We start from the raw sequence: 26,932 nt of genomic DNA, 5'->3' as shown, positions 1-26,932 counted from the left end.
CAATAGGGCTTGTTTTGCGGCTGTATCCTTGATGGGATCATGGGAACATGTAGTAGGAATTCACGCATTCACTGCAAGAACGTGGCACCTAGCGCACCGTTGTCGACGAGTGTTTACGGGCGGTAAATAATTTCTTTTGGATGGCTTGGCTGAGCTGAAAAAATTAGGAGTGGCATGGAATAGCTTAATTCTACAGTTTAGACAGTTCAGTGTAATAATTATATGCGGTTGTGATATGTGAAGCAAGAAAAGCGTTGTCATTACATACCAACCGCAGTGGAAATGGGTCACTTGAACGTGAAAAATTACAACACAAGCAGCCACCGACGCATAGAAACTTCCATCCAAATAATGTGGAATAATTCGTCAAATCGGATACGTACCAATCTGTTCCTACTTCTATTCGGAATTGCAGCAACTTCATTTCTAAGCCACACCGAGGCTGGTTTCGCCTGTCTCAGTAATCCTTGCGTTTACGGAGTTTGCATCGACGATATTAATAGGTATTCCTCACTAGAAAACCGCCATCATTAATTTTCGTTTGATTTTTCGTTTCGAGGCAAAAGTTCGACAGAGGTTATTGATTTCAAATACAGTACATGTTGTAGTAATGCTTAGAACACATTAAAATGTCATTAGAATCCATTTAATGAACATTTGCTATTAATGAATCGAGTGATTGTGGTGAAATAGTCTTCCCTAAAGTGACTGTGTAATCGATATTCAAGCTTCATAAAATTAGTTGATAAATAGCATAATTTACATCTTACCCAACTTCACGGTTCCTCCTAGGAAAACTTCTCATACGGTGCATATTATACAACTGTTCGTCGTTCGTTTCAACACTATAAAACCTCTAACATAGTGAAACAGACATTCGTTCCCTCGTTTGTCCCCTATAGCTCGAATCGGAAAATGCTACCACCCACTCGCGAGTGGAAAGTTCTCACCTGTGCGCGCGAGCTTGCAATTTATTTACAAACAAGTTACCCTATACTAAATGCCGGATATTTGCGTGATGCGGAAGAATTCCACCGTACCATGTACAATTGGAAGAAGTTCACGCGACTCATCACGGGTGTGGAAAACTTTGTCTTTTACTACTAATACACTTCGCTTCGATGATATAATTGCAGCACGTACTCTTGTTACTGTATCGACGGTTACACCGGAACACACTGCCAAACGAACTGGGATGAGTGCTGGTCTAGCCCCTGCCGGAATGGAGGCACCTGTATTGACGGGATCGCAGCATATAACTGCACGTGTCAGGATGGGTTCATTGGTAAGTAATAAATTGGAAATTTAATTTTTCGGTTTTGTGGTTTTGTGCAGTGTATAATTTCATCTATCGAGTAGCTTCAACAGTTGTTGGCAAAGGGAAACCCTGAAATTAATTAAAACTTGGAAAAATTGAATTTTTTATGTGTTATGGTTGCGTCGGTCTTCACCATACTTATCAATTGATGTCCTTGCCTTCTAGTGAGAAATGAATAAATAATGAAAAACCTTGTCCAAGCTGATTGACCTTACAAATATGAAATTCATTGCCATACGCTATACATATTTGGCCAGGCACATATACTGACTTTTATAGAGCACTGTTTCATCGAGTTGTAATGGACTCTACATGCCCCATGCCAGTTTTAATCTCATTTCGTTCACTTACTAACAAAAATTATCAAGTTTGTCTTTGTCTATATTTTTATCTTCTTTATACTACATTGTATATGCTTATTAGACTGTCTTGTTGTTGCACGAAAAAAAAAATAAAAGTTAAAGTTATAATTTTGAGTAAATTCAAAATATTGCAGATATTCAAAACATTATAAACATTTACGAAAACTAGAAAAGTTATTCACCAGCAAAAGAATACTACGACACATTACTTTAGTCAGCAAAAGAAAATAATTTACTATTATTCGGATGACCGAAAATAAAAATCGCAAGGACAGAACATGCCTCGTAAAACACACTACTTTTCGAATTATTTATTATGCTATTATCGACATGACTAATCAGTAAAAAATGATATCGATAATAGGAAATAATACTCATAAGAAAAGTTCGAGAGCACTGTATGGAAAAGTTCATTTCATTTTTAATGTAGAATACATTTAAGGTTTCAATATAGGGGTCCCGTTTCAAAATATCGGCTGCGGTGCCGCGTCAGATTTTGAACGTTAATAACTTTTATCATACTTAACAGAATGATTTGATTTTTAGGCCAATTTGTTGCAAATATGTTCCTCTATGCTGTATTAAAATTTGAAGTATGTATAACATGTACTAATAACAAAAAAAATGTGTTTTGAAAAATCTTTCGAAAACGACTCGGAAAAGTGAAAATTTTCAGCCCATCCCGCACAGAGCCGTCGTTATGGTAGACCAACCGAACAATAAAATAATGAAAAGTTTATATATAGGTCCACTACATGTTTGTTCGTATGGTTATTCGCATTGGGTTGCTTGACGAGAGCACTTGGTGGGGGAAAGACTGCATATTCCTTTGGTTAGGCCATTAGAAGCCGGACGGAAAGGAAAGGCTCATGCACGGCACGAGAACGAGCGAGAAAGCGATAGTAGTGCATATTAGCGTGATTATATAAATATCTGTCGGTCGGTTTTTCTCATCATTCGTATTCGTTCAAGCACTAGCAAGCAGCCAGTCCATCGAAGAAAAGCAGTGGGCGATGACGACGGCAGAAAAAGTGCCCCAGCTACTGGTGACTCATCGCAACCCGATCAGGAACTGTCGCCCTGCAAGAATTTCGCCCCAACTAAAGGGCAACAGAGTAGGCTATCGTTCCAGCGTCTGGGTCGTGAGATTGTGCAGGACTGCAAAGTCGAGCTACGCTTACAAAGCTCAGTCGTAATGATGCCCCGAGAAGCCAACGATGCCTTCTTGGTCGGTTTGTTCGAGAATGCAAAATAGTGCTTTCTAGCTCACCGTGTCCGCGGGGAGTGCGTCTGAATTATGCTCCCGCAATAAAACAATAAACGGTTCTTTACAGGACCAATTAATTGTGTTCTAATAAGAGTTAAACTGAAATTTACATTTTATGGTGTATAACAAATAATTTTCAGAAAGCAATATAAGAAATACGATGTGTGGAAAGAAAGAAAGAGAATTTAAATTATCCTCTCGCTCGTTTTCGTGCACTGCTTTTCCATTCCTTTCTGCTGCTACTACCATCATAACTAAAACGAATGTGCGTGTTCCCCCACCATCTCATGACCAGTGTTGCCACAATTGCATGTCGCTATTACAATTTGAATTATTTTATTGATCCTCTCTAGTATTGATAAAATATAGAACGTGCAAAGTACACTAGTCGCATGCTTTTATTCGAACTTTTTGGCAGCCTCCGTTGATTAACTGCATAAATCGATTTGTTTGTGCAGCTCCTTGCTAGTAGCAAACTAAATAGCCTTTATCAGCGCTAACAAATAACACGAAAGAATTTAAATTTGTGAAAATCTTTTCCTTCCTTCTTTTCAAATCTGCAACATTCTTTGAAAATATTGTTTGAATGTTGTTATTGAAAAACTGAACATGCAAGTTTGCTAGCACTGGCCACTAGATTGAAGGCGATGGAAAGACAGAATATTCGTTTTGGTTATGCTAGTATTGGTAGCCAAACGGAAAGGAATGGCACGAAAACGAGCGATAGTAGTGCTTTCTCGTGTGTTCATATATGAATATTGGTCGTTCGGTTTTTCTCATCATTCGTATTCGTTCAAGCACTAGCAAGCAGCCAGTCCATCGAAGGAAAGCAGTTGGCAATAGCGACGGACGGAAAAAGTGCCCCAGCTACTGGTGACTCATCGGAACTGTCGCCCTGCAAGAATTTCGCCCCAACTAAAGGGCAACAGAGTAGGCTATCGTTCCAGCGTCTGGGTCGTGAGATTGTGCAGGACTGCAAAGTCGAGCTACGCTTACAAAGCTCAGTCGTAATGATGCCCCGAGAAGACAACGATGCCTACTTGGTCGGTTTGTTCGAGAATGCAAAATAGTGCTTTCTAGCTCACCGTGTCCGCTGGGAGTGCGTCTGAATTATGCTCCCGCAATAAAACAATAAACGGTTCTTTACAGGACCAATTAATTATGTTCTAATAAGAGTTAAACTGAAATTTACATTTTATGGTGTATAACAAATAATTTTCAGAAAGCTATATAAGAAATACGATGTGTGGAAAGAAAGAAAGAGAATTTAAATTATCCTCTCTCGCTCGTTTTCGTGCACTGCTTTTCCATTCCTTTCTGCTGCTACTACCATCATAACTAAAACGAATGTGCGTGTTCCCCCACCATCTCATGACCAGTGTTGCCACAATTGCATGTCGCTATTACAATTTGAATTATTTTATTGATCCTCTCTAGTATTGATAAAATATAGAACGTGCAAAGTACACTAGTCGCATGCTTTTATTCGAACTTTTTGGCAGCCTCCGTTGATTAACTGCATAAATCGATTTGTTTGTGCAGCTCCTTGCTAGTAGCAAACTAAATAGCCTTTATCAGCGCTAACAAATAACACGAAAGAATTTAAATTTGTGAAAATCTTTTCCTTCCTTCTTTTCAAATCTGCAACATTCTTTGAAAATATTGTTTGAATGTTGTTATTGAAAACTGAACATGCAAGTTTGCTAGCACTGGCCACTAGATTGAAGGCGATGGAAAGACAGAATATTCGTTTTGGTTATGCTAGTATTGGTAGCCGAACGGAAAGGAAAGGCGCAGGAATGGCACGAAAACGAGCGAGAGAGCGATAGTAGTGCTTTCTCGTGTGTTCATATATGAATATTGGTCGGTCGGTTTTACTCATCATTCGTATTCGTTCAAGCACTAGCAAGCAGCCAGTCCACCGAAGGAAAGCAGTTGGCAATAGCGACGGACGGAAAAAGTGCCCCAGCTACTGGTGACTCATCGGAACTGTCGCCCTGCAAGAATTTCGCCCCAACTAAAGGGCAACTAATCCGTAGGCTATCGTTCCAGCGTCTGGTTCGTGAGATTGTACAGGACTGCAAAGTCGAGCTACGCTTACAAAGCTCAATCGTAATGATGCCCCGAGAAGCCAACGATGCCTACTTGGTCGGTTTGTTGGAGGATGCAAAATAGTGCTTTCTGGCTCACCGTGTCCGCGAGGAGTGCGTCTGAATTATGCTCCCGCAATAAAACAGTAAACGGTTCTTTTCAGGACCAATTAATTATGTTCTAATAAGAGTTAAACTGAAATTTACATTTTATGGTGTATAACAAATAATTTTCAGAAAGCTATATAAGAAATACGATGTGTGGAAAGAAAGAAAGAGAATTTAAATTATCCTCTCTCGCTCGTTTTCGTGCACTGCTTTTCCATTCCTTTCTGCTGCTAATACCATCATAACTAAAACGAATGTGCGTGTTCCCCCACCATCTCATGGCCAGTGTTGCCACAATTGCATGTCGCTATTACAATTTGAATTATTTTATTGATCCTCTCTAGTATTGATAAAATATAGAACGTGCAAAGTACACTAGTCGCTTGCTTTTATTCGAACTTTTTGGCAGCCTCCTTTGATTAACTGCATAAATCATTAGATTTAAATTAACGTCTCGAAGTGAAGTCACGATGCTCCGGTTATGTTACAGACATTACCCACCCATCTTTTTTTTTAGTTTAGTAGAGCGAATACGAACTACTATCGCTCTCTCGCTTGCTCGTTTTCGGGCCATGCGCCTTTTCTTTCTTTTCTGCTACTAATACTAGCATAATCAAAACGAATGTGCGTCTTCCCACCATCCATTTAGTGAGCAGTGTTGCCAAACGCATTTTCAGTTTTTCATCAATAACATTTCAACAATATTTTCAAAGAATGCTGTAGATTCGAAAAAAGAAAAATAGTTGGTGATGGAAAAGAATTTCCAATTAGAATTTTTAACCATAATTATAACGAATCATTTGAAAATTTCACATGCAAACGTAATTTCGTTGCATATCATTAGATTTGGATTAGCGTCACAAGTGTAGTTACGACACTCCGGTTATGTCGCAGACATTACCCACCCATCTTTTAATGTAGAATACATTTAAGGTTTCAATATAGGGGTCCCGTTTCAAAATATCGGCTGCGGTGCCGCGTCAGATTTTGAACGTTAATAACTTTTATCATACTTAACAGAATGATTTGATTTTTAGGCCAATTTGTTGCAAATATGTTCCTCTATGCTGTATTAAAATTTGAAGTATGTATAACATGTACTAATAACAAAAAAAATGTGTTTTGAAAAATCTTTCGAAAACGACTCGGAAAAGTGAAAATTTTCAGCCCATCCCGCACAGAGCCGTCGTTATGGTAGACCAACCGAACAATAAAATAATGAAAAGTTTATATATAGGTCCACTACATGTTTGTTCGTATGGTTATTCGCATTGGGTTGCTTGACGAGAGCACTTGGTGGGGGAAAGACTGCATATTCCTTTGGTTAGGCCATTAGAAGCCGGACGGAAAGGAAAGGCTCATGCACGGCACGAGAACGAGCGAGAAAGCGATAGTAGTGCATATTAGCGCGATTATATAAATATCTGTCGGTCGGTTTTTCTCATCATTCGTATTCGTTCAAGCACTAGCAAGCAGCCAGTCCATCGAAGAAAAGCAGTGGGCGATGACGACGGCGGAAAAAGTGCCCCAGCTACTGGTGACTCATCGCAACCCGATCAGGAACTGTCGCCCTGCAAGAATTTCGCCCCAACTAAAGGGCAACAGAGTAGGCTATCGTTCCAGCGTCTGGGTCGTGAGATTGTGCAGGACTGCAAAGTCGAGCTACGCTTACAAAGCTCAGTCGTAATGATGCCCCGAGAAGCCAACGATGCCTTCTTGGTCGGTTTGTTCGAGAATGCAAAATAGTGCTTTCTAGCTCACCGTGTCCGCGGGGAGTGCGTCTGAATTATGCTCCCGCAATAAAACAATAAACGGTTCTTTACAGGACCAATTAATTGTGTTCTAATAAGAGTTAAACTGAAATTTACATTTTATGGTGTATAACAAATAATTTTCAGAAAGCAATATAAGAAATACGATGTGTGGAAAGAAAGAAAGAGAATTTAAATTATCCTCTCGCTCGTTTTCGTGCACTGCTTTTCCATTCCTTTCTGCTGCTACTACCATCATAACTAAAACGAATGTGCGTGTTCCCCCACCATCTCATGACCAGTGTTGCCACAATTGCATGTCGCTATTACAATTTGAATTATTTTATTGATCCTCTCTAGTATTGATAAAATATAGAACGTGCAAAGTACACTAGTCGCATGCTTTTATTCGAACTTTTTGGCAGCCTCCGTTGATTAACTGCATAAATCGATTTGTTTGTGCAGCTCCTTGCTAGTAGCAAACTAAATAGCCTTTATCAGCGCTAACAAATAACACGAAAGAATTTAAATTTGTGAAAATCTTTTCCTTCCTTCTTTTCAAATCTGCAACATTCTTTGAAAATATTGTTTGAATGTTGTTATTGAAAAACTGAACATGCAAGTTTGCTAGCACTGGCCACTAGATTGAAGGCGATGGAAAGACAGAATATTCGTTTTGGTTATGCTAGTATTGGTAGCCAAACGGAAAGGAATGGCACGAAAACGAGCGATAGTAGTGCTTTCTCGTGTGTTCATATATGAATATTGGTCGTTCGGTTTTTCTCATCATTCGTATTCGTTCAAGCACTAGCAAGCAGCCAGTCCATCGAAGGAAAGCAGTTGGCAATAGCGACGGACGGAAAAAGTGCCCCAGCTACTGGTGACTCATCGGAACTGTCGCCCTGCAAGAATTTCGCCCCAACTAAAGGGCAACAGAGTAGGCTATCGTTCCAGCGTCTGGGTCGTGAGATTGTGCAGGACTGCAAAGTCGAGCTACGCTTACAAAGCTCAGTCGTAATGATGCCCCGAGAAGACAACGATGCCTACTTGGTCGGTTTGTTCGAGAATGCAAAATAGTGCTTTCTAGCTCACCGTGTCCGCTGGGAGTGCGTCTGAATTATGCTCCCGCAATAAAACAATAAACGGTTCTTTACAGGACCAATTAATTATGTTCTAATAAGAGTTAAACTGAAATTTACATTTTATGGTGTATAACAAATAATTTTCAGAAAGCTATATAAGAAATACGATGTGTGGAAAGAAAGAAAGAGAATTTAAATTATCCTCTCTCGCTCGTTTTCGTGCACTGCTTTTCCATTCCTTTCTGCTGCTACTACCATCATAACTAAAACGAATGTGCGTGTTCCCCCACCATCTCATGACCAGTGTTGCCACAATTGCATGTCGCTATTACAATTTGAATTATTTTATTGATCCTCTCTAGTATTGATAAAATATAGAACGTGCAAAGTACACTAGTCGCATGCTTTTATTCGAACTTTTTGGCAGCCTCCGTTGATTAACTGCATAAATCGATTTGTTTGTGCAGCTCCTTGCTAGTAGCAAACTAAATAGCCTTTATCAGCGCTAACAAATAACACGAAAGAATTTAAATTTGTGAAAATCTTTTCCTTCCTTCTTTTCAAATCTGCAACATTCTTTGAAAATATTGTTTGAATGTTGTTATTGAAAACTGAACATGCAAGTTTGCTAGCACTGGCCACTAGATTGAAGGCGATGGAAAGACAGAATATTCGTTTTGGTTATGCTAGTATTGGTAGCCGAACGGAAAGGAAAGGCGCAGGAATGGCACGAAAACGAGCGAGAGAGCGATAGTAGTGCTTTCTCGTGTGTTCATATATGAATATTGGTCGGTCGGTTTTACTCATCATTCGTATTCGTTCAAGCACTAGCAAGCAGCCAGTCCACCGAAGGAAAGCAGTTGGCAATAGCGACGGACGGAAAAAGTGCCCCAGCTACTGGTGACTCATCGGAACTGTCGCCCTGCAAGAATTTCGCCCCAACTAAAGGGCAACTAATCCGTAGGCTATCGTTCCAGCGTCTGGTTCGTGAGATTGTACAGGACTGCAAAGTCGAGCTACGCTTACAAAGCTCAATCGTAATGATGCCCCGAGAAGCCAACGATGCCTACTTGGTCGGTTTGTTGGAGGATGCAAAATAGTGCTTTCTGGCTCACCGTGTCCGCGAGGAGTGCGTCTGAATTATGCTCCCGCAATAAAACAGTAAACGGTTCTTTTCAGGACCAATTAATTATGTTCTAATAAGAGTTAAACTGAAATTTACATTTTATGGTGTATAACAAATAATTTTCAGAAAGCTATATAAGAAATACGATGTGTGGAAAGAAAGAAAGAGAATTTAAATTATCCTCTCTCGCTCGTTTTCGTGCACTGCTTTTCCATTCCTTTCTGCTGCTAATACCATCATAACTAAAACGAATGTGCGTGTTCCCCCACCATCTCATGGCCAGTGTTGCCGCAATTGCATGTCGCTATTACAATTTGAATTATTTTATTGATCCTCTCTAGTATTGATAAAATATAGAACGTGCAAAGTACACTAGTCGCTTGCTTTTATTCGAACTTTTTGGCAGCCTCCTTTGATTAACTGCATAAATCATTAGATTTAAATTAACGTCTCGAAGTGAAGTCACGATGCTCCGGTTATGTTACAGACATTACCCACCCATCTTTTTTTTTAGTTTAGTAGAGCGAATACGAACTACTATCGCTCTCTCGCTTGCTCGTTTTCGGGCCATGCGCCTTTTCTTTCTTTTCTGCTACTAATACTAGCATAATCAAAACGAATGTGCGTCTTCCCACCATCCATTTAGTGAGCAGTGTTGCCAAACGCATTTTCAGTTTTTCATCAATAACATTTCAACAATATTTTCAAAGAATGCTGTAGATTCGAAAAAAGAAAAATAGTTGGTGATGGAAAAGAATTTCCAATTAGAATTTTTAACCATAATTATAACGAATCATTTGAAAATTTCACATGCAAACGTAATTTCGTTGCATATCATTAGATTTGGATTAGCGTCACAAGTGTAGTTACGACACTCCGGTTATGTCGCAGACATTACCCACCCATCTTTTTTATTGTGACCACGACTAACGGTTTAATATAGACACCCCATTTCAATATTTCTGAAGGAACAGAAGGTCGAGTTTGGAAAGTTTGTAACTTTCATTGTACTTAACCAAATTACACAATGTTCGCACTAATGATTCAGAAATATGACCAGGAATCTTCTATTAGATTTGTAAGTATGTATAATTTACATGAATAAAGAAAAATTGATTTTCAGGAATCAATTATTATCTGTTCTTCCATTGGCCAGTACTACGCGACTTCCTCATGCTAACAATTAATTTCATCGTTAGCCATCTCCCTCACCAAGGCCAACAACGCCAACAAAACCGGTCCTTTTCAGGACCACCATCATTTTTGTAAAGAATAATTTGAAATATTCCTCGCCCAAATCACCTTTTGTCCGAAAATTCCAATGAGTATCAACATATTTGAAGAACGTGTTCTTTATGTATTCTACATCTCTCCGGTTATGTCGCAGACATTACCCACCCATCTTTTTTTATAACTTTTGACACTAAAATGAACTCAGTGCCCCAAAATCAGTTTAACATGTTATTTTGAGCCAGATTAAGCAACGTTTGAAGTGTAGTCCAGCTTTCGTTTGAAGTTCCACCACAGTCCATTGTGGTGTACCGTAAAACGGGGGAACATTGATCACTTCTTCTAAAGTTTTTTGAATAATTTTCTTCAATTCAGGTAGATGTAACTGTTTACATTTTTAAAACAAGTACTGGTACTCATAGATTGAAAACGTCCAAATTATTGGGTAATTTGTTTCGTTTTACTATAAAAATAAAATAAATTTGTTTAAAATCTTCATTTGTTGTTTTCGGCGTAACTTTGATCAGCAAAATATGTATATCGAAATGAAAGAAGACGCTCGAAATGTTATGTAAGTTGCATATCTTTAGGCAATTTCATGGCCCGATATTGTGGCATCTCTGTCGGAGTCTTCCATTTTTTTCACTACTCAAGTATATTTTTATTATATTTCTATAAACCCGAACGCTAGTATTCCTACAGTCTCGAAGTAAAATAAATTGCTTAGAGGGACGCAGTTGACTTTTATCCGACAGGAAAATTGTCGAAATTTTTCAAATGAATCATTGAACAAACACATTTAAAATTTCCAAAAAAACTGATCAGTTCAGTTGAATTTGATTGATTTCACGATAGTACAAGAGATTGCTTGCACAAGTTGAAACGACACAGGATCATTTTTAATTTAAGTTTGTGTTCATAAAAGGTACATAAAATAACGAAATAATCATTGCCGATGGATGCTGAACATGTTTAGAATACCTATGGTTTGTTTTTTTGTTTCGATGATTCTGTTAGAGGGAATCATCTTATCGAACGTTACTGAAAAAAATCTCATTAAAGTTACCCCGGTGATCAAATATACCCCGTTTTACGGCACAGGGTGCGTTCAGAGCAGGGAGTATCATCGGAAGAAAAAATCTATGCAAAATTTATTCCTCGGCGGGAAAAAGGTTGGATGAATTTGTGAATCAAGGCACAACAGTTAACTTAGAAAAGTACAATTTCGGTGTTTCGAATTCATCTCGTCAGTAACTGACACTAACTGGGGACCACTTATAGACTAAATACGACAACAGAAAAAATAAAAGTGATGCCAATCATAACTACGCATAAAAGTCATTTTTATCCAATATTTGGCTTTATTCAAAATTCATGGCAATAATGGTTCGGAACACATAGTTCCACTGTACGAAAACCACTCGGTCAGCCCATTATTCGACAGCTTTTTCAGATGAATCCATATTTCGCCAATAGCACGCATGGTGTTTGCTTCAAAAGCGTTTGAATTGTCAGGCTTTTCAGCATTAGGGCATTGCAATTTTTTTTTAAATTTTCCAAGTTCCCCCTCCGACTTTCATATTGTGACAAATGTCAACAAAAGCTCAGATGCCAAATTTCACATCATTTGGACAATTTTAGATCCCCGCCCACTTCACTTGAAGTTTTAGAAATTGCTACCATGGGAAAATATGAAGGAAAATGTATTAAATGCTATAACTCACTCAGTTTTTAAAGGATATAAATTTAGTTCCGTAAAACGGGGAAACAATGGAACATTGATCAATTTTTCTACAGTTCTTCGAATAACTTTCTTCAATTCAGGTAGATATAACTGTATGCATTTTTAAAACAAGTATTGGTACCTATAGATTGAAAACGTCCAAATTGTTTGATAATTTATTTCGTTTTACTGTAAAAATAAAATAAATTTCTTGTAAATTTTCGTTCGTTGTTTTCGGCGTAACTTTGAACAGCAAAATATGTCTCTCGAAATGAGAAAAAACGCTCCAAATGTTGTGTAAATCGCATATCTGCAGGCGATTTCATGGCCCGATATTGCGACGTCTCGAGAAAGAATAAAATTGTCTAGAAGGATATAGCTGACTTTTATCGAACTTTTACAGGAAAATAGTCGAAATTAAATAGTTAACAATAAAAATCTCGGATTTTTTAAATAAATTATTGGACAAAAATATTTTCGGTTACTAAAAAAATGATCAGTTCAGTTGAAGTTGGTTTATTTCATTAATATACAAGGAATTGTTTGAACAGATTGAAACGATGCATGGAAGTTGTATTATTTTCAATTTGAATTTATGTTAATAAAAGGTACATTAAATGACGAAGTAATCATTGCTGGTAGATGCTGAACATATTTAGAATATGGTTTGTATTTGGTTTCGATGATTTTATTAAACGGAATCATCTTATCGTACACTAAAAAAAGTAAACGTTATGCCTATTGATTTTACACATAGATTTTTGCAATTAACGGAGGCATATAGACACTATTTGCTGGAACATAAACCTAATGTGTGTATTTACAAGAAATATTAATCTTACATTTACATTTCATAACTATTAGACACATAAAACCCCATTCTATAACAGTATGCATATATAACTTATGTGTGTGCATACATAGTTTATACAGTTGACACATAGAAGGTATGTGTGCGCGTGATAACAATAGCATTTCTTCTTCATATGAATTTTAAGCGGTTTGAAGCAAATAGAATTAACGTGTGGATTTTTTTCAGTGTACGTTACTGAAGAATGTCTCATTTGATCAAATTTATCCCGGTGATCGAAGATACCTCGTTTGAATGGAGTTATTTCCATTTCTCGAAAAATACGGGAAAGTTGAGTACTGGGTCATTTTGTGTTGAAAATCACTATTTTAAAATTTATCTGACGCGTGATGCAAATCATACATATTCTTCAGTTTTTTTAATGTGAAAAAGTTTCAGAAATCGAACGGAATATTTGCGATCTTCGTCCGAATACGAGAAGTTAGGGTTCTAGGGTCTAATAACATTCATATTAAATTTTTACGTTTTCTCGTCCGTATATCTCTGTTATTCTTCAATCAATTTTAATAAAATGTATCTTGTTTAACGTGGAAAATCCTAAGGAACAAAATAAAAAAAGATGAGTAGGTAATGTCAGAGACATAAATGAAGTGTAGTAGAATACACCTAGGTAGTCCCACCAGGAGTACTTGCACCAAATTTGAAGCAAATCGGACAAGTCTAGCTACCGGATCAACATGCCTGTAATCATTGTATACATAAAACAGGCGCACCTGTACATCATTGAAATGATGCCTGGCGCCCTGGCGGCAGTCATGAAATATATTGCTTCGAACTGACGGAACATAGCAACTACTACGAGGTCAGAAAGCAAACTGACCATTTTTTTTTTCTTATATGCTGCTTTTATATGTGAATCGCGGTTCATTGGATGCAGAGAGGCGGTCCTAGCAACGCTCGCTGCTTGGTTGTATTGTTCGAACCAATCAGCGATGATAGCTACCACTTTCACAAAATATATTATTTTTGTTAGTTATGATAATAGTACAATTTACGGAATCAAATGCAATATACGTGCACATATTTGCGATCAGATAGTGCAAAAATATAGCGATTTCGAACAGTACAACAGAAGTTATTCACATTTGAAAACTGGGAAAATATCTCAGCAGAAACTTTGAAACGGGACCCCTATATTGAAACGTTAGAAGTATTCTACTTCAAAATAGATTCGTTACCGGTAAAATTCAGCAACATAAGATTTTTTTATATTTTGATAGTTTTTTTTCTGTGGAGTCCCGTTATGTAGATGATTTCAAAGTAAATTAGTGCAAAATATGTCTTGGGCAATTGGCTTTCATTGACAAAATAATTGGATGAACCTTTGGTGTGACGATGGAGAAGCGTATTTTTTGAAGATATGTAAAGTGGGGGTTGTTAACCATACATTTCAGTGGATTATACTACCTAAGCTTGAAAGTTAGTCCCATATAGATAGAAAATCCCATAGAAAACGGTAATCAGGAATCAATAGCGTCTGGCTCAAATGGCACGTTCTCCATGCTGATCGGAGATTTGTGTCTTGCCAAGAATCTTCTTTTCATCATTTCATGATGGAAAGGATTGGGGAAGTGGTAAGGTTAGGGTAAGGAAAATAACGACACAGAACAATTAAAACAGAGCATTCTGCACCCCCGGAGGGATGCTGAACGATCTGCAGGTGCTACAATAGCAAGAATTAAACTTCTAACCCCCGGAGGGATTTGGAATTTTTATTTAAGCAGGGGATATTGAGATAACAGAACGACAACACGCTCGAAGAGATATTGTCATTCAAATATGGCTCAAACTATAGCTCTTTACCACACTGGGTTAGGAACAAGCATATCTTTCAGTTTCAACTCTCCGTACATAAGTTCATCTATTCATGGAGAACCAAAAATCCAAAAATAATTACATTACTACAGGGCAGTTGCATATCAAATGATATGATGTTCCGTAATCGAATTCACAAAGATCACATGAATAATACTCAGCGTGCTGAATAGTAGCCATGTGATAATTGAGTTCGCAATGTCAAGTCAGTGTCCTGACAGAATACTGCAGTTGTGCTTGGAAAAATGCAACAAATTCTTTGACACTTTCGGACTCACATCCGGCAGAAATGTCTTTGTTTGAACACTTTAACAAAAGCACTGTTTTTGAGCGAATTAGTGGAATATTATATTAAACACTTTTACCGATGTCTTCCATTTTAATTCCACTATGATTTGTTTGAACGCAAGTTTGCAAGCTACGCCAATGGTTAGCATGTTCGGATGCAACTCAAGAGCGAATCTTGTGCTTTATTCAACTTATCGATAGTGGTAGAAATGGTTCTGCACCAACGAAGTCAGTCGCAGCGCCAGCTCTAACCAATTCGTCCGCCCATTCATTTCCAGTAATACCGGAATGACTGGGTACTCATAGAAGGTAGATAGCATTTGAAATGCTAAGTTCTTCGATTTGAGTTCGACATGCGATTACTAATTTCGATCTCGAATCTGCCGAACTAAGTGCTTTCAGGGCAGCATGGCTATCAGAGCAAAAATAGCTTTCTGCTTGCAATACGGTACAGTATCTACCAAGCGAATGAGATAGGTTCAATCTCATTTCCTGACAATAGACACCAGCCCCGGCTCCAACAAAGAACCGTCAGTATAACAAACTACAAAATTTTAGTGTGTCGATGGAGATGCGTATTTTTTGCAGATATGTAAAGTGGGGAGTTTTTAACCATACATTTCAGTTGATTATACTACCTAAGATCGCAAGTTATTCCCATAATGATAAAAAATCCCATAGAAAACAGGACAAATATTTATATCATAATATGTATGGACTCATACATATTATGATATAAAAAATGTTCAATTTTATGCGAAGAACAGGGATCTGACACAATCTTAATACCGTGCCGCAACCGCGAAATTCTGTAGACGCAAATCTAGGTGAACTTGAGCATGAGCATTACGACCGTAGTTGCTACTCCGTGATTCACCGGAACAAGCGAAATTGCACAGAGAATCAAGGAATAAGAGTAGCTAATGTATATGTTAAGAGAGTTCTATACTTTGAAATGCTAATAACGGCAACTTCCTTACAGTCATCGGGGCAGGAAAGGAATGTTAGTGTACCTTCTAGTGTACCTAAGTATCTTCAATTCAAGTAGATGTATCGTATTTTAATTCGTTTTACTATAATAATAAAATTACTTTTTTGTTAAATATTCAATCGTTGTTTTCGGGGAAACTGTGATTTTATGACTGATATTGCAACGTCTCGAAAGAGAACAAAATAGCCTGGAAGGACACGGTTGGCTTTTATCGAACTTTTTCAAGAAAATAGTCGAAATTAGGGTACAATAAATGACGAAATGATCGTTGCCAACAGATGCTGAACATGTTGGTTTGTTTTTTTTTTGTTTCGATGATTTTGTTAGAAGGAATCATCTTATCGTACGTTACTGAAAAAGTCTCATTTGATCAAGCTTACCCCGATGATCAAAGATATGCCGTTTTACGGTAACAAACGTTGATGGAGACCATGTATATTTGTTGAAAAACCTATCTAATTAAAGATTTATGATATTATTATAAAAAAATGAACTGACAATTATATGTTGGTTTCGTTCTTCGCGGACGATTGATTCTTATGTTCTAATTATTCAAGCGCGTCGTTATGCTTTCTGAGGCGCATTTTAAACGGTATAAAATAAGCACTACCAAAATACCTGAATCGACTAACTTTGTATGTCGAATATACAACCGGTGACATGTGCGCAGTTTTTTTACGCTAATTACTAGAACATGATTGGAGACAATAAGAGCGAATAGAAACTAGCTTTTCACCTTTTGCGTAAATAATCACGTGCGATGCTACAGAAACTACATATAGGGCTCTTACTACACACAGTCAAAGCATCTGTTGGGAACACATACCATGTTTACATTCGATGGAGCAAGATACGAATAAAAGTGAAATAATATTCCTTTCAATAATAAACCCACCCAGTTTTTAATAATAATCTGTGATTATACAATAATATGCGTAGATGATTATTTGAACATTTTTACATACATATGAGAGGTTGAGAGCAAGAGTGGGTTAAAATAAATTTTGTTCAGAGCAAAAGTGGGTTAAAATATGCTGTTAGATCAGAAATGGTATATTTATTAGTACCTCAGGCATAAGTGAGTCAAATTTAATTAGCGCAAAGCGGTTCGACAAAACTTTCAGGGCAAGAAAGTACATAATATTAAAAAAAATATACTTAGGTTCATAACAGACGTTCAGGATATTTATTCGAATTTGTGAGCATTAAGATTTTAGGAAATGTTTCGATGCCTTTAAAAATCGTGGGATATAGGATCCGTATAGGTCAGCAGGCATCGAAAATTGTTTATTGGCGCCACAGTGAAAGCCAAGATGGCGGCTTCCTGTTACCACATCAATATGGATATTAGGGTGGGGCATTGTTATATGGAAAAACGTAATCATTGCCACATCAACCGAGCACAGCACTTTTTTGGTTCCTTTTGGGGTCCCAAAAAACTGTGCAAAATTTGGGGTCGATTGGTGTTGACTCGGCGTAGCGCATTGCGTTTAAAATTTGTAGGGAGATTAGTATGGGAAAACTAGGGTGACCATATCAGACGAGTAAAAAACCAGGACAGTCGAAAGGGTACTGCTTCCCCCCGTACCTCTCAATCGACATTGCCTTTTCCGCACGTTTTCGGCAGTTGAAAAGCTCTGGGGTCTGGCAGGCAGAGCTTGGACAGTAAAAAAGTTATGGGAGTCTGGGAGGAAGAGCTCTGCCAGAAAGTCTTTCGTCGGAATTCCACAGTGGCAGTTCTCGCTAGACCACCATAAGCAAACGTTTAATGCTGAGATGGTCTGTGCAATACCGGCGAGGAGTTTTCAGTACTAAAACACGACATGGACGTAAATCAGAAACATCAGTGATCCCAAGTAGCTTCCCTGCGCTATGCCTGGCAATCTCTATTGACAACCATTATCTCTCGATTTGAGAGCTGCAAAACCTACCGTTGTTACCAAAAATTTCTCCGTTTAATCGATTGTTATATGAAAACTGGCGGATAGCTTGGTGAAAATAATACCAGTTTGAGCCCGAGTTTGAAAAAATTGACATCCCTGCGTGAACTTGAAAGAAAACAAAATTCAATTCATGCCCGTCGCGATGAATTTTTTTGACTGGGGTAGGATGCGACTCGGCGGTAAGTCGCTGTTCAGCGTCCTGGCGTGAAGGCATGTTAATCGTCCATTAGATATTTCACACGCATTTTATTCGACACTCCTCAATGTATTACCTGAGTAATATTATCAATGTGTAAATAAATATAAATCGAATTTTATTGTATATCCATCGGATCTTGTATACGCGATTTGTTACTTTGCATAAAGATCTTATTTCTTGTTGAAAATCTATTTATTTTATTGCCTCTTGTTGTTTGTGATTCACTTAGTCCGCTTTCTCTAGGTTTATCGTTTTCATGCTATTCTCGCTGTTAATGTTGTATGGGCTTCACGATTATCTGGTTTCAGTTGCTTGTGGGGTCCACGGGTCACGATCGCGTATTCGTGTTCTTTGTTATTTACTTTATTATCGGTGGTTCTGGCTGTTGTTTGGGAAGTAGTAGGCATATCACAATGATGGTTCACGCTGTGCGTACGTTCTGTTGTTCCAGTATTCGTTGGTGCCTGAGCTGCAACTCCGGTGGTTTGTGGTTTACTTGATGTTGATGAAGGGCTGGATGATGGGTATGCTTGCAGTTGATATTGCTTCGTTAGAGGTTTGTGTACATGGTTTCTGGTAGTGTGTCTTCCGGTGTAACAACGTAGGGCACACAGGGGTCTGTCCTTCATACGTGCACAGCGTGATTTGAGTCACGAGTTTTGCTTTGAATTGAAAGTTCAGATATAAAGGAATAGGTCACTCGCATTCTCACGAAACAAAAACCGTTGGAAATACCTGAATTTTCTCCAGGTTTCTAACTTAAAGGATTCAACCGTTACGTGTTCCGACATGATGGTTGTAATAAATTTATTAATAGTACCCAGGTGTAGATCGTGCAGACGCATATAAATCTTATCATTGTCAATATAAACGGGTATCTTGTTCCTAACATTTTCATGCTCAATGACGTATTGCATGTTGTCTTCCATAGCGTAGCTTTCCGTTATAGCCAAAGTTTTAAACGTTATCAGTATCGAGTGTGGTTAGCGTGTATAACGACGACTTCCGTCAGTCTATACTGCATTTGCAAATTTGCTGTTGAATTTTGCTGTTGAGTTTCAAACATCTTGAAATAAATGATCGATTTCGAATCGATGAAAGTAACGGTGCTTTATTGTTCACACTTGCTTGGGACGAAATTTATTATTCGATTGCTTTGCTTGTTTATAGTACTGGCACGTGACATATAGACAGCAGACTTTAGGTAGAAACTTTCGTTTGATTCACTGCACTGTTGACAAGCAGAGCGACTGATTAGGTGCTATTTTTCTTTTTATGGAATGGATTTCCAGTAAGGCGAAAAAAAGCCACTAGCAAGAGAACTCAAGTAGAAGCAGAAGCACGAAAATGCCGATGTGTCTTTTTAGAGGTACAAAAGGGAATTCTTCGGGTCCCGGATTGAATGACGATTTAAGCCGAGAAGAAGCGCCTAAATCGTCATTCAATCCAATTGTTTCATCGACATTGACGAGGCACTCTTGAGAGATTAAAAAAAACATCGGATGGTACAATTGGGAGATTCGACTATATTAAGTTTTGTTTGTCGCATTCCGATTGGGGATGAGTATACGTTGCAGTTATGGTTGCGGTCGGTCGTTACTGCGGTCTGGAGCATAGTGAAAATCGAAGACTGAATAAATAGAAATATATTAGGCTTACAGGAGAAAAACTAGGACAAATCAAGCATTTTCCTCGACTTCCCAGGACACCAGGACAGTCAATGCAAAACCAGGACATGTCCTGGGAAACCAGGACGTATGGTCACCCTAGGAAAACCTACATTTTTGCATTTTTAATTCTACAGACTACAATTCTTCCTGTAGTGAGCCAACAAATAGATAGAAGTATAGTCTAGGATATGCTGAACAACTTTGCCGAAGGATGTATGGTGTTAGAATGTCTCTAAGCCAAGTTATAGCTGTTCAAAGTTCGATACATCGAATTAAATGCCAAAAATCAGTTTTATTGCCAACACTGCGGGTGTACCAATGGTATTTCATATAGCATTCCAAAATAACATTATATATTTTAGTTTTCCCACATTGGTATGTTTGGATGAATTATTCAAAAGCCTTAGCTCCATTTCATGAGCGTAGGTAGTTGTGCAATAGGGCATAGTGAGGGGTGAGTGGGGATGGGGGGGGGGGTAGAAATTCGAACTGAAATGTTGTCGAGTTGGAATGTTCAGATGAATTATTACAAAACAATTACACAATGATTAGCCGCATTTTGGAATCCAAGATGGTGACTTGCGGTTACCTCAAAATAGTGAGAATTTGGGTATCATTTGAAAGAGAGTGGTCAGTACGTACTGATTCCTAGTATACAGGATGTTACATGGCTAGCGTTACGATCTTATTGACACTATGGATGCTTTCTGACTGGAACTCGGACATAGTACGACATGATATGATATGAATAGATAACGATATGCGAGCATCTACGTACAACTACGCTCAAGATCTCTCAAACTTGATAACACCACGGGATAAAGTGAACTAATTAGTTCTTATAAATTGATATCACATAATTACAAAATACATGTATTTTATATCACACCTTATGGAGAAACATATACAGCTAACAGCAGTACAGTTCATTTCACCTTTTCATCACATTCTCCCGGTCAAACCATTCGGAATTTGATTCGGAATCCTGAATGGAGTCATTATGGATTCCAAATCAAATGCAACAACCGATTCTGAGTCGGAATCGGTTGTTGCATTTGATTTGGAATCCATAATGACTCCATTCAGAAATCCGAACCGGTTCCGGAATGAGTTTAACTGGGCTGCAGCGCAATTATTCGTCAAACATACATCAATTCCCTACCCCTACCCTAACCTACACCCTGATCCTCTCCCATGGCGTTTTTGTGGTCTGCATGTATCATCCAGCAATCAACCCTCCTATCATCGGCCTTGGACTAACTTGCGCTCTCCGCCAAATGCTGCCATATTAAAAAGAGGAAAATGAAATTACCGAAAATGTGTTCTAAATTCCTTCAGTGAGTCATTCTTCGATTCGTTCGTTGAACTTTTGATTTCTAATAATATAATACTCGTCCCGCGCCAAACGGCTCCTCACCAACTATTGTCAAACTGTATATTGGAAACTTGTCATTATATGCTATACTTTTTAGTAATTATTATATGAATACACCAAGTTAGTTTTACTTACAATCCCATTTTTTCCGCAGGACTCAACTGCGAAGAGAACTTCAACGAGTGTCTCTCGAACCCGTGTCAGAATGGCGGAAGTTGCCACGATCAGGACAATGCGTTCATATGCAGCTGTGCACCAGGCTATGTTGGTATATTCTGCGAAGTGGACGTTGCGGTGTGCGATACCGGCGATCGATGCCACAACGGAGGCGAATGCATCGATGGACCGGGCCTGGAATTCGTGTGCCAATGTGTGGAAGGCTACGAGGGACGATTTTGTGATGCCGAAACGAACGAGTGCGACCCATCGCCCTGTCAGAACGGTGCAATATGTATCGATAAGTTTGCCAGCTACGTATGCGCGTGTGCAATGGGATTCACCGGTACGAATTGCGAGGAGGAGATTATGCTTTGCGAGAATTCGCCATGTGCCAATCAGGCGCTGTGTTTGGTAGAAGAAAATGAACCAACCTGTTACTGTGTCCCGGATTTTCATGGAGAACGATGCGAGTATCAATACGACGAGTGTCAACTGGGCCCTAATCCGAGATGTGTAAACGGAGGTACCTGCGTCGATGGAGTAGACGAATACTTTTGCACGTGTCCGCCTGATTTAACAGGTGCTAATTGCGAGTGTCTAATAACGGACAACTCCAATATGGATTGTAACTACACAGCTCCGGAAATGACAACTGTAGAGTTTGGATCTTCCACCGAATTGTTTGTATCTAGCATTAGTTCAATATACACTGAGGGCGAGGCAGAGTTGGGGGCTATCTCGACCATTTCTGCCGTGTTGAAAAACGCATCGGTTAGTACATTCCTACCAGGATTAATTAATACTACGCACTTGATCACTGAAGAAATCGGATATTCGAGTTCTACGCCTTCTACTTTTGTAGATGGCGCTAGTAAACAGAGTACCGAGGTAACGAAGTTGCAGTCCATAACATCAACCGTAAATGTCGATGCAATCACTACTTCAAAAGAGATCGATTCGTACCCAACTCAACAGACTACATTAGAAGGAGAGTTGGGTTCTGAAACTAGTGCAACAGCTGGAGGGTGGCTAGAAAAATCAACGCAGCCAACAATATCGGTTACAGGAAGCGCAGATCAGAAAACAGTTAGTTCATTAGATGGAGGTGACCTTGTAACCGTATACGATAGAGAACCCTCGACTTTCCCGACTGTTACATCTACTGAAAGTGCTGCTTCAGGCAGCATTACATCTAGACCTGTTGAAGTTGGTCAACCCAATCTTACTACAATCTCAGTCATCGAGCTCGAAACAATACCTGTTACGACGAAGACAGACCATGAATTCTCTTCACCTGATCGTTCTACCGAAACTTCATCCGTCGAAATCACACTAGCCCCATTTTTCACAGAATATCCAGGTCCTGTATCAACCACAATTTTGCTAGAAGATCGCGAGACTGGTACTTCTCAAATGCCTCCAGTTGCTTATTCCACAGTGACGACTTCGTCAACTACTAGAACTACATCGTATAGCAGACCTACGGATATTGTCATTACCGAGTGTGACGATACGGTTTGCACTAATGGCGGAACGTGTGCTATGACCCCAAGTGGGATAAAATGTCACTGTGATTTCCGCTATGTTGGCACATTTTGTGACGTTCCGGTTAGCATCCAAAATGCAGCTTTTTCGAAAGATTCCTTTTTACGGCACATGATCTACCGCAGGAATGAGAGCGGAGTGTTGGGTGCATCGATCGATCAAGTGTTGGCGATTCGTGTGCGATTCAAGGCAAAGTTTACTTCTCGAGAAGGTTTAATTATGCTTGCGGCAGCTGAGGGAACGGATGGAAGTCACTACGTAGCGTTGTTTTTGAACAAGGGCTTGCTCCAATTTCAGTTTTCCTGTGGACTGCAAACGATGCTTTTGAGTGAGATCGAAGGACCCGTCAACAATGGATACGAGATTAACATCAAGGTTCAGTGAGTTAGTTCTGAGGGTATTTTTAGGCGTTGATTATTACTAACAAAATGGTAATTGTAGGCTAAATTTCAACGACCGTTATACGCATTGCAATGCATCTTTGCACGTAAATGAAACACTGGCAATGAGCGGAGAGCAACCAACGTGGCTAAGGAACTTGGGTGCCTACAGTGAGAACGCAAATGTGGTACCAATCAGACATAGCTGGGTGCATTTAGGTGGACGACCCATCAAGACGATGTATACCTTAAGTCACAATATCTCCCGTTCCCAAGGATTCACTGGGTGCATTTATGCACTGGAAGTGAACCACAGACCCGTGGCCATCTTTGAGTAAGAATATATGCTTTACTAATTCTTTCGACACGTGTTTACCGTAGAACATTTTCAGTAACGCCGAGGATGCCTACAAGATTTATGAGTGTACCTCTTTAGCTTGCTTGTCGAGTCCATGCAGAAATGGTGCGATTTGTGTCGAAGATGAAAACGCTAATCTAGAGAATCGGTATAAGCCCGACAGCCAAGCCACTTGGAGCTGTAAGTGTGCTTTCGGTTACATGGGTAAAATTTGCGAAAGATCGATCTGTGACAACAACCCGTGTAAATTCGGTGGAACATGCGTAACCTTTCCGGAGAGCGGCTACCTGTGTCTCTGTCCGTACGGCAAACACGGTCATTTTTGCGAACACGATTTAGACATACTACAACCATCATTCTTCGGTAGCATCAAAGGTATATCATCGTACGTAGCGTATCCCGTATCATTCTCACTGGAAGATCGCTTCGAGTTCAGCTTCAAAATTATTCCGACGACTACGTCGCAAATTTCGTTGCTGGCTTTCGTTGGACAGCTGGATGATCACACTGAAAGAGGCGATCATTTTTCTGTTAGCTTTATTCAAGGTAAATCTATAAAAATAGTAATACAGCTGTTGTACTGATAAACAAATTCTTACAGGATTTATTTTGGCGACTTGGAACCTGGGAAGCGGTCCTCGACGAATCTTTACACAACAACCAATCCACGTGCAACCGGCAAGACCAACTACGATCAATGTTGGAAGAAATGGCCGACTCGCGTGGCTATCCATCGACGGTAAAATAAACATCTCCGGAAACTCACCCGGCAGCAGCAGTAAACTGAACGTTTCACCGTATCTCTATATTGGAGGTCACGAGAACGTCAACTTCTCTAGTCTACCGCATGACCTTCCATTGCATTCAGGTTTTCAAGGGTGCCTCTTTGATATTAATATCGTCGCAGGACCTGTGCACATACCGCTACAACATATCGGAGGTATGCGGGGTCGAAGTGTCGGTCAGTGTGGTACCAAGGAATGTCATCGACATGCGTGTCAAAATAATGGAGCCTGCTTACAGCACGGTTCCACTTTTACCTGTATATGCCAGGAGGGTTGGAATGGGCTGCTATGCTCACAGAAAAATAATCCTTGCGATATAACCAACAAGTGTGCTCTCGAGTCCAGTTGTTTCCCACTGATCACAGGATACGAGTGTGACTGTCCGTTTGGAAAAATCGGAAAACGATGCGAATTAAACCTAAAGTATCTGAGTGACGTATCTTTCTCCGGCAGAAGATCCTACCTATCTTTGAAATGGCCGTCAATGATTAGTGACTACTCCTATCTGGAAAATGAGGTTCGTTACGAAAAGATTATTCAATCACCCAGTCTTATGTCTCAGAACCACTCAATACTCCTCAAATCGATTAAAGAATTAGACAAGATCAACGACGTGCTGAAAATAAGCAAAAATGAAACTGCTAGTAATCTGTACGCTCACACATTGATTCCACGATCGGAGAACTACCGACAGTTAAGGATCCGTTATCTATCGATCGAGCTTCAAGTACGGCCACTTTCAGAAAAGGGGTTGCTCCTGTTCGTGCGAACATTCGATTCCAACGAACGGAAGCAAGGTTTCATCAGTTTGAGCCTACAGGGAGGAGTTGTCGAGTACCGCGTATCGCCAGCACAGATGCAAACTACGGTAGTTCGCAGCAATCACGTGCTAGCGATAGGTGAATGGCATACCGTAAAAATCATAAAATTCGGAAAACGATTGACGCTCTGGGTGGAAGGGAAAAGCACCTCGACTCTTGGATCGGTTAAAGAAGAATTTATTAGTCCTTCGTCCAAAGTGTTCCTCGGTGGACTGTCCGATTTATCACAAGTTCCACTTGATGCCATGTCCGGATTCCCAATGCCATTCAGAGGCTGTATTCGAAATGTAAATCTGAATGGAACTCGAATCACGTTGAATGAAAGCAGTATTCTGGAAGCAAGAAACGTCAACGACTGCGATGGAACGGCTTGTGGTAGAGATCTCTGCACACGAGGCGGTATCTGCTGGTTAGACGAGTACTCGCAGCCGCACTGTAAATGTCCCGAATACTCTAAAGGTGTCAGCTGTGAAATTCAAGAATCGTGCGAAACGATAAAGTGTCAAAACAATGGACAATGCTTGAAGAATGGCCGTTGCAGCTGCGCTATTGGATGGGCTGGTTATTACTGCGAGATTGCCACCACAAAATTCTCATCGTTGGGATTCAACGATCGAAGTTATATTCTAATCCCGTCTCAGAAGATAAAAATAAAAGATAAAAGAAACGGCGAATCCGGAAGCATCAGTCCCCGGCTGGAATTGCAAATTTCATTTAATATTTCTACCCTAGATGATGGTGTTATTTTCTGGACTACTGACAGATACTCTAGGTATTTTGGAATAGGCGTACGAGACGGGTTCATCACTATTGCTAGTAATATGGTTCATGAAGCGGATAATGTTACGGTTAGAGCGAGTCCGTGGAAAGCATACGTTACAGATGGAGACTGGCACAATATACGTGTCGAAACAGCAAATGAGATCGTTCAGGTATTCGTTGATGGTGTTCCGTTATTTTCCGAATTAAGACTCGTTTCGGAAGGTGATGGATCCGAGTTCAATAGACGGTTCACTTCCGATGAAGTAACCTTCTTAGGTGGGAGAGAAATTTTAATGACTCCTTCAAATTTTGAATTTATTATTTTGTTTTGTAGGAGGTTTTCCCGACGAAGACACCCAAAATCGGACGTTTGGCAGTTTCAGCAACTCGTTTAGCGGCTGTATACAGAGCATTTACCTGGGGAATAATCCGGAAGAGCTAGACTACACGACTTACGAAGGAGCAAACATTGACGAGTGCGAAGTTTGAAAAGGATGATTATTCGGTGCTTCTTGTTTTTTATATATGTATTATTTTTAATTACTCGCTATTCCTAAAAGTTGACCGTAAATTAGTCGTCGGTTAAATCGAATATGAGAAAACCAATGCAATACTTCAAAATAAAGAATAAGCTGTAATACGTATTGACTAGCGCATAAGGTAAAACATCGATCTTGTATAGATAGGGTCGTTTTTATGTTGTTAGGTATTGTTTATCATTCCTGTCAGAGTGTTACGAATTTAGCAGGCAAATAATAATTTATACGTGTAGTAGTTACGCTCTGTAGGGATACTATGTAAATTGCGAGAATAAAATTATATAAATCAAATCATTTGTTTATCAATTTTTCAAGGTACCCATGGTCTTACTAACTGATCGAATATTGTCAACGGGAAGAATGCACTTATTGGC

General features: G+C 39.3%; 2 protein-coding genes across 2 annotated transcripts in view; one reads left to right on the top strand and one right to left on the bottom strand.

Moving 5' to 3' along the window:
- Positions 1-26,932, bottom strand: part of LOC131682720 (MKRN2 opposite strand protein) — a 50,514-nt gene that overhangs the window by 23,408 nt on the left and 174 nt on the right. The window lies entirely within an intron of this gene.
- LOC131682709 (protein eyes shut) lies at positions 87-26,797 on the top strand. The gene is made up of 7 exons (XM_058964400.1): positions 87-503; positions 1,137-1,285; positions 21,364-23,293; positions 23,355-23,627; positions 23,686-24,197; positions 24,253-26,295; positions 26,354-26,797. The coding sequence occupies exons 1-7, from the start codon at positions 283-285 to the stop codon at positions 26,506-26,508; spliced, it is 5,283 nt and encodes a 1,760-aa protein (XP_058820383.1). The 5' UTR covers positions 87-282; the 3' UTR covers positions 26,509-26,797.

The sequence above is a fragment of the Topomyia yanbarensis genome, chromosome 2 (genome assembly GCF_030247195.1).
Source record: "Topomyia yanbarensis strain Yona2022 chromosome 2, ASM3024719v1, whole genome shotgun sequence".
Classification (NCBI taxonomy): domain Eukaryota; kingdom Metazoa; phylum Arthropoda; class Insecta; order Diptera; family Culicidae; genus Topomyia; species Topomyia yanbarensis.
Note: the sequence above shows the minus strand (reverse complement) of the source record. Positions and strands in the feature narration are given on the sequence as shown.

Bases quoted from the DNA above. Each gene is read 5' to 3' on its own strand.
- LOC131682709 (XM_058964400.1), top strand. From the start codon at position 283: ATGGGTCACTTGAACGTGAAAAATTACAACACAAGCAGCCACCGACGC. The intron at 1,286-21,363 runs GTAAGTAATAAA...TTTTTTCCGCAG, and splicing joins GTGTCAGGATGGGTTCATTG to GACTCAACTGCGAAGAGAAC. The intron at 26,296-26,353 runs GTGGGAGAGAAA...TTTGTTTTGTAG, and splicing joins CGATGAAGTAACCTTCTTAG to GAGGTTTTCCCGACGAAGAC.